General features: G+C 39.7%; 2 protein-coding genes across 3 annotated transcripts in view; one reads left to right on the forward strand and one right to left on the reverse strand.

The window, feature by feature from the left end:
- The window catches only part of greb1l (GREB1 like retinoic acid receptor coactivator), a 45649-nt gene extending 44538 nt beyond the window's left edge, over window positions 1-1111 (reverse strand). For both annotated transcript variants that reach the window (XM_020591424.1, XM_020591421.1), the window contains exon 1: window positions 984-1111. The gene's annotated coding sequence lies outside the window, so the exon portion shown is untranslated. The remainder of the gene's footprint in view (window positions 1-983) is intronic.
- Window positions 1112-3164: 2053 nt separating this feature from the next.
- rock1 (Rho-associated, coiled-coil containing protein kinase 1) overlaps window positions 3165-9052 on the forward strand; it is a 30012-nt gene continuing 24124 nt past the window's right edge. Inside the window, exon 1 of the mRNA XM_020591477.1 lies at window positions 3165-4045. Within this exon, the coding sequence (XP_020447133.1) occupies window positions 3953-4045 (93 nt within the window). The 5' untranslated portion in view covers window positions 3165-3952. The remainder of the gene's footprint in view (window positions 4046-9052) is intronic.

Consider the following 9052-nt stretch of genomic DNA (forward strand, 5'->3'; position numbering starts at 1 on the left):
TTTGCATCTGGTAAAATGGAAATCTCAACTCTGCTGTAGCTGGTAGGATATCTTGTACCATGCATGTAATTGTCATTAGCACTAATGACATTTTTGAGGTACAGAATGGAGTAGTAGAGACATAGAGAATGCAACTTTTGGGACATGAAACAAGAGACATAGCAAGATTGGATGTAGCCCAGGCAGACTGGTTTGCCTGTAATTACAATAACAATCCATCAAATACATCTCCAGGTCACTTTTATCTGACTTTAAGTTGCTGAGACCAGTTTCAACACTGACCCTTAGGCAACTCTAGGTAGACAAACATGTAAATTAGTGGCCTGGTTGCAGAAATACTTGACAGTACCTTTGTTAACAACGATTGATCAGCTGACATTTCCAAAGATGAAATAGCCTGTATGTATTGCATTTTAAGGCAGCACAGGCTGATCTACAGTTTTTAAATGCACATTATATGCTGGCCCGAAGCTGCATTTCTTTTGCCTGCTTCTCTGCTGCAGGTTTAAAATGGTTTAAAATTCCAACCTGACGCTCATATGACACTACAGAATAAGTTAACATACTAATTGTGCTATTAGATGGCGGTCGGTCACGCATAACCTATTGCACATTTGCATCTGAGCATCACTGACATCCACTAAGGCTTGTTAATTTGAGCAAATATAAGCTAATTAGAGCAAATAAAAGAAGACAATGAAAAAACTGATTTAACGTAGGTTTCGCTTTGCTTATAAACTGATTATAACCCAGCTGAATGCCCCCTCCAGAATCAGCCTGACCTGTACTATTGTTAACATATATTTCGTTTGAAATGTACTGGTGGAACAAACTTTAAACACTTTAAACCTCTGTTTCAGCCTCGTTCACTGAGCGACAGGCTGCAGTTATGATCATCACGCAGAGTGTTGACAACCTAAACCTAACGCGCGTTCATAAGGCGTGATATGAAGATATAGAAACACAGCAGCATGCATGCCTACCTTTAGCCGCACGGAGACGCGTTACATGGCCATTTCCAGAAGGGATTTCTGGGTAAAACTCGCCTCCCTTGCTCCAAACAGCAAAGCCTACCTCCGCTGCTCTGGTCTCTCTGCTCCGCCACAGCTGATCTGAGTACAGCAAGGGGAACCCGCCAAGTGACGTCAGGGACTTACTGTACGTACCGCCCGGTTCAGCTGCAAGGAAGAAGCGTTCAGTTCAGCTTGTTGCTCTAAAAGGCAGCAAAAAATACCAAACTAATAGACCACAAACGTAACCTGTAAAATCACTATAATTAGCCGGTTGATTTAAACAAAACGAAATGCAGTGGTGACGATAACAGAGCCAGGAGGTATATCCTGCTGTGGATATAACAACAAAATAGGTCACCTCGTAATATGATGGCTGTTTAGAAAAAAGGTAGATTCACAGTTACACACAGCAAAACGAACGATTTAGGAGAAAATAAACAAGATAATAACCTAACAAATGTGAATAAACCAAATAGATCAAAGTAAAAATGCAAAGCAAAGAGCCTATATGAATTCATGAGGAATTCATTCATTGACTTACAGTATACATACATGCTTGCATGCATACATGATTTATACCTATTACATAATTATTATGAGCAGAGGAAGATAGCTATGTGTTCTTAAGTGCAGATGTAGGCCTGTAGTTTTACAGACACAGTTGTAGCAGCGACATTATTTCTCCTGTTTCTCTCTCCATCTTTTGGCCGAAATGCAGAACTGATATCCTCTTATACAGGGGACTTACTAAAAAACGACTGCACTGTAAAATGGTTTGTATTTGTGTATGATACAAACTCACATGTTCAGGCAATATATAATAATGTAAATAAAAATTGGCAACCATTTTTAAGGCGCATGTGACAACAGGTTAAGTAAATATTTTATTGCAGTGCCAAAAACGTTAAAAACAAAGGGCTATGTGAAGTTCCTGAACCAAAAGCTGTATAACATCGCCCTCTGCTGGTTGACATGGTGAACAAACAGGCAGAAACAGAGAGGATCTGTTGTTAGAATGGGACTGACACATTCTTCGATCCTTGGTATAAAGTCATACATATAAACGTTCTTGCAGTTTTAAACTTTATATTAATGGATAGGATTAAATGTAATTACACTGTTTGTATTATGTAGCAACCATTTCTCTTATGTAGGCTAATGGTTGAAAGCATTTATTAAAAACAGATAGATAGATAGATAGATAGATAGATAGATAGATAGATAGATAGATAGATAGATAGATAGAAAAATGTAAACATAAGACTGACATAAGCATTTCCTGTTCATCATTTGCAAAACTGCATGTGTGATCACATGAGAAAAATAGGTAATAGACTCGTTAAAAAATTGAGACTAGATTATGACACTTGAAAACAGCAAGGGGAGGATTATTATGGGATGAACCTTCATGTCCTATCACTGCAATAAAAGTTACACATGATTATTAATCTATAGTGATGGACCGATCACAAAACTATCTATCTCTATTCACTCATTAATTTAACAAATTTAACTTATTAAATCAGCAGAAAATTGCAGTTACTGCAACTGTTACAGCAGTAAATGAAAACACAGGGGTGCTGGTGCCTTCTGAATGTCAATGATAACTATTCGACCTTGCCATATAGCTCACGTGGGTGCACGTGACATCTATTTTGGGCAGTTATTTGAACAACATAATTGTTATAAATTATTTATATATAAAAGTGTTATAAATATAGCATATGCTACAGTAAACAGTAAAATCATCTGGAAACCCCACCAGATACCTTTAAAATACTCAACAGAATAATTTAGAATAGAAAAAAAGAAATGCTACGGTCCAGAACCAACACAAGAAACCTGGAATACATTTCATTACTCAATACAATAGAATATGCTACCTAATCAGGGTCCAGAACCAAGAATACCAGCAACCCATAAATTAAAACAGAGTAGAATAGGAAATGTTATTCACTAATGGTACAGAATACAATACAATACAATATCGGAACTTTCAAAAACCTTAAAACAAATGTGTGTAATGCGTTTTTCTTCGTCCTCTGAGATTAGCATTTCAATGCGCTCCCAACGTTTACATTGTAACATTGTGGAGCGGCAACATGTTGCCTTTATCTTCTTGCGACCTCTTTTTGAATGCGCCTTAGTGTGGCGCATGCGCAGTACATGGCATTTTGAAGTCGCTTCTCCGGGGTGTTTGAACAGGAAGGCGGACATGTTGGTCAGACTGTGGGAGAAAATCGGGCATCGTCTGGTGTTTTTTTTTTCTTCTGAAAACTAACCTACATCAAAACTTGATTTCTGCCTTGCGTTTGATGGATACATTTGTCTGAAGGGGAAACAGTCGACAGCTAATGACAACGCAAAGGATGCAGCAGAAGGACAGTTGTTGAACATTGTTAAGAGACCGTGTTTAAACTGATCGAAATTTGGAAGAAGCAGAAGTTTTTCCCCCAACTACTTCTACTTTTGAGCTGTCAGATTGGTTTCTCGCTATCTGCAAGAGCCAGGCTCAGATATCGGAACGGTTGTGGATTAACCTCACCAGAAACTATGCTTTTCTAATACAGTGTACATATAAGTCTTATTTGTCTTTTGTGTGGATGCACAAACATTTAAGCTCTTGTCCTCAGTGGCATCCTGCTGAGGCTGGCTAATCCGTCGCCGCATTTATCTTTTGCTATCGAAGTTGTTTGCCACTCATACTGGACTCTAAAAATGTGGCTTTTGTATAATCAGCGCAACCTTAAACGTTTCCTCGTCTGTGAAAACTTGAGGACAACGATGTATCCTCTGTGAAGTGCGGTGAAAAAGCTCACGCGAAGAAAAGAACATTTGGCTAGCTAGCTACCACTGGATGCTAAAGCTAGCTAGCCAACATTCTGGCTTGCTAGTGGGCTGTTTTTTTTCGTAGCCCAACACCGGGACAAAGTTTAACAATGTCAGCTGGGCACAGTATGGCGGCTCGATTTGAAAAAATCGATGCCATGTTGAAGGACCCAAAGTCAGAAATAAACACGGACTGTCTTCTGGTAAGTTTGTTGCTTGCTAGCTAGCTAGCGAGTCAGCCATTCGGCGTCAGTTTAAGCAACACCTTGGAGCTGAAATTCTTTCCGAGACCAACAAGTCGTCTCAGTTGTCACAGAAGTAATGTGATGATATTAACGCCGACAGGCTATTATGGTTCACACACTTAATCAAGCTCAAACTCCACTGTGTGACCCTATATGACGTAAACAATCAACAGCTTGAATCATCTGATGTCCTTCAGTCCAATAACGTTACTGTATAAACTCAAGGCCAAAAAGCAATTAAACTCTAACTTCTAACAGTAGGATGGATGTTTAACGGCGATGCACTGTCAGCATTTCATAACCTGACATCGCCAACGAAGAGTAACTAATTAAAAGCAATGGTAACTAAATCAGAGTGACAGATGGTCACCGTCTCTCTGTTCTCCACTAAGACAGGGTTGTTCTGTCTGATTGTTTTTTTTTAGGCCAGTTAGAACAAGTAGTGTTATTAAATTTGACTGACTTGATTGGTTTCCTTACCACCCACTACAAACTGATAATGGTTTGTGTTGTCTTAGTTTGCTTTTTTAGATCTTTAGGAAGTGGGGTGGTTATGTGTGCTGTTTTGTCTAGATTTACTTATCTACAGTCATTTGAAGTGATAGACTGCGTGCAAGCCTGTTATAACCTGCAGGCATTCAGCTGCATCAGTACACCTGTTGGCTGGTGTTTGCCTCGGCTGCTTCCTGTCTATGAGCGATAGCTCATGAAGCCACTACTGTCTGGGGAAAAAGGCGGCTGCTTCCACGTGCTTAACCCTAAAGCAACACCTTCATAGGGCTTTATTGCATGCAGCAATCCCAAGAACTGACTCACCATGGAGTGGGTGCCAAGGAGATGTCAAGCATCTGTTTGATATCAGGTGTCCTGGGTGACAGTGACACCAAGTGTTTTCTCAAGGACCTTGCACTTAGTGACTCATGGTAGGAGCTGCTTTTTGATCTGTAGTGCGATTAAACCAAATGTTATGTGGGTAATTGGATGAAATATTTTAGGGTGAATTTCTAGGGACTGATATTTTGACATGTTAGATTTTGTGTCTGCAGATACAACAGTTTTTGCCTAGTGTCCACTGCTCAAACCAGCAGGAAATGACTGGTAGTTGTGGGGTAACTCGTTCAGGGGTTGTGGACATAAGGTCACTTTCATTAATGAATCCTGTAATTTGATTGTATTATATGGAGTGTATTGGTAGGAAGGCTGACCTATCAAGCAAAGGAACATCAGGGAAGCAGTCTGTTTTTGGTAACAGGGCTCGTCCTTAAAGCCCGCTCACACACCCAACTTGGAGTGTTTGCAGATAAGCTGCTGTAGATACTGTAGCTGACAACTTGCTTAATCTCTGTGACCTCCCATCATCCTTTCTACAGAAAGAGGCAATTAAACTCACCTAAAAGCACACATGCTCTGCATTTATAACCGTAAGCTGTGGGGACTGTGCTCGCTGGCAGCAACACACAAGGGTGTTGTTCTCCCCTGATCAATGAATGGAGGCCTTTTGCTAAGACTCTCTCTGCCACCATGCAACTCCACCCACAGCTTAATAAAATTCCATGCTAATCAAATAACCTCTTGTCTTTGACTGGCCTCGAGTTCCCTGTGCGTCCTGAAGACACGCTGCATGTCTGGAGGGAGTTGAGACCAAGCAGGCAGCTCTGAGGTAGCTGGGTGTGGGCTCTGCTCTACCCATAAACCAAAATTATGTGGACTGAAGACTCATGTTTCTGAAGGCTGTGAATCAAGACATTTAACTCATAAAGCAGCCAACATGCTTAGCTATGAGTAATAGGTTCCAGCAGCATGCACAATGCAAGTCTTTTACTGGCTGTGTTTCCATACCTGAACCTTGAGTTGGCATTTCTTTCTGCCTCAAGAATAGCACTGTTGGGATTGTAATTTTTCCCTTTAGAAGCCTGGGCTGTTTTGTGTGATGGTCGCATTTGGCTTTGCTCTACCACTCAGCTTTTGGCTGACCTATTGAGCTCTGTATTCCAACCCTGTGGCACTTATCTTCACCCCCCCCCTAAATAAATCCTGCTTGGAGAGAAGAGTGCCTTATCTGGATGTGCTGCCCCCTCCCCAGTCATTGTGCTCTGGGCAGACTATTAAGAGCCAACTGAACAGACAGAATTCCTGACATTGTGATGTGAAAGCTCACTGACATTAAGGGACCGGGCATTGTCCATATATGTTTTTCTACTGGCCACAATATCATCAAATCATGCATCAAATCATTTTATCAAATGGTATGTCTGGAATGAACATCTGAATGTTAGCATGGTGGAAGTGGTGTGTGTGTCAGTTTGTAAAATCATCAAATAGTAATTATTAGTTGCTTTTGTTTTGTTCATTATGAGGTAGAGGCTGTTCATCATTTGCTGAACTAGAATGACTGAGTTGGTATTTTGGAACTTGTTGCGCTTTGCCTGTAGTTGAGATATATAAAGGCTTCCTGGTATAGTCTTTGTTCTTAGTTTGACACTAGGGGTTGACTAGCTTCTTTGTGTTTTGATTCCTCTTTCATCTGCTATTTGGCCTCTAAATATAATATAAGGGTAATTACAGGAAACTGCAAGGCTAGTAAACCAGATTTATAGACAGTGATTGACTGTGTGGATGCTGCGTTACATGTTGGGGTGGATGCTTTTAAGCAGTGATGTTGAATAAGCTGGACTTACTAAATCAATAACACTGTAGGTAATACATTTTATGTGGTGGGTCATTGTGATACAAAATGGCAACATTGACTTTGTGGTGTTTCATTTAGCCCATGCTTTCTTTTTGACTTATCACAGTTTTGCAGATATGAGCTAATGCTTTATTCAAAAAAATGTGATAATTGGCATGCTAAAATAATACCTGGCAGAATTTACCACTCAAATTAGATTTCATCCCACAATGTCTGCCTCGATTTTACCTATGTTGAGTGCCTGGCTCATCTCAGCAACCTTTGCCTTTGAATGGACAAACCATATTTGCAAGGTGGTGTCTGCACTGATAATGCAACTGTAGTCTGTACTCACTGAAACAGATCTGCACGGTTATGTCAGTCAGGAGTATTTACTTGTTTTTCAGGGTGCACCCAGTACATTTTACTTAATATATGCCTCAGATTTAGTGACATCATATATAATTGAATGCCATTTTCTGTGACTTCTTCATATTGTGCTATGCATAGGATGGTTTGGTTTCCCGGGTTTAAGCCCGTTAAGTTGGATCCCGAATACAGTGTACTTGCACAAGCCACATACGTTTCATAAAGAATCCTATAAGATTTAGGTCCCCTTCCCCTTCCCCTCCACGTTGTTTTATTTAACCTTTATTTTACCAGGTTAAGTCCTGTTGACGTTTAAAACCTCTTTCTCGAGGGAGCCCTGGCAAGGCAGTGGCACACAAGTTTACAAATTAACACGGAAACAAGACAATGTTCAACAATATTGCCAAATAAAACAACAATTAAACAAGATAAAGTAATCAAAATAAAATATTAGATAAAACAGGAACAAGAAGAAAAGGTATTAAGCATCAGTGAGTTTACAACCCCTTCAAACTTAGCCAGTGAGACCAAAGTCATTAGTTTTATTTCCTTTTGTAAGATATTATGTTTGGAGCAAAGTAAATGAACACTTTATTGCCCATCTCAGTCCATACACAGTCACCTGTGTCTGCTTTTTGTCATTATTCTACATGTTTATTCAAAACAAAGGGTGTGCAGCATGATGAGCGTTAAAGCCAAATTAGGGTTTGGCATAGAGCATTTATAGAAAATATATACATAAAACCTTTTCTGATAATAGGAAATTTCAAAATATAATTGTTATATTGATGGTTTCTTCAGTTTTGTGACCCAGCCTTTAAATTGTCAGATGCTGATGCAGCTGCCAGGAGACACTGATTTGCCTTTTAAAATCTTGGATGTTTCAGCATTCTTTGAATGCACCACCAGCTTTCTCTGCAAACAACCAATGCTCACTAGAGATGCACCGACTGAAATTTTCTGGGCCGATTACGATTTCCAATTTTTAAAAAGAATCTGACCTGCTGATTTTCTTTCTTTTCTGAGAAGTGTAAATGACAGTACGCACACATTTTTGTAACTTTTCTTTAATGAAAAATTAAATTGTAATAAAAATAAACCATTGTAGCCCTGCGATGGATTGGCGACCTGTCCAGGGTGTACCCCGCCTTCGCCCGATTGCCGGCCGGGATTGGCTCCGGCCCCACCCGTGACCCCGTTCAGGGACTAAGCGGTAGAAAATGAATGAATGAATAAACCATTGTATTAAAGTTTTTCATTTCTGTACTTCTCCCTCGCTCTTTATTTTATTTTTTGTTTTTTTATATAAACAAACCGACTAAAAATCCATCTATCCATTTTCCTCCACTTATCCGGCTGACTAAAAATGAAGTGCAATATTTGTACTTCTCCTAATATAAACAGGTGCAATGCGAACTGTCGTGCCTCCAAATCTGATCGGCACAGCTGGTCACCGGTCAAGGCCGATCACACCGAATACTGTCCATTTCCAATTTCCGCTGATTGATCGGTGCATCTCTAATGCTCACATCTACACCTACTTTCCAAGATTAAGAGAACTGGAAAAAATGTCATCAAACTTTCACGGTGGTGTCACCCACTTCAGAAGAGTTTTAATTCTCTGCAGGTTTAATACCATGCTTTAATAGCCTGCAACAACAAAAACATGTTCATATCTTTTTGTATGATTTGGAAAATAGACAAATAATGTAAACTATATGTAATTTGTAGGTAATTGACTAACCTATAGAAAATCCCTAGTTTAGTCCTTTAATGATGAGTAAATTGAAAAACATGTATTTGTAGTAACAGCTACAGTCACCATTTGATTGTCCCTATTGTCAGAAAGGATCAGGGCTACCATCAAGTATTTGTCTATGGGAACAAGAACTGGCTGAGCTATTTGTTGCTCTGCATTCCCTCAACCG

The sequence above is a fragment of the Monopterus albus genome, unplaced genomic scaffold (genome assembly GCF_001952655.1).
Source record: "Monopterus albus unplaced genomic scaffold, M_albus_1.0 scaffold14.1, whole genome shotgun sequence".
Taxonomy (NCBI): Eukaryota; Metazoa; Chordata; class Actinopteri; order Synbranchiformes; family Synbranchidae; genus Monopterus; species Monopterus albus.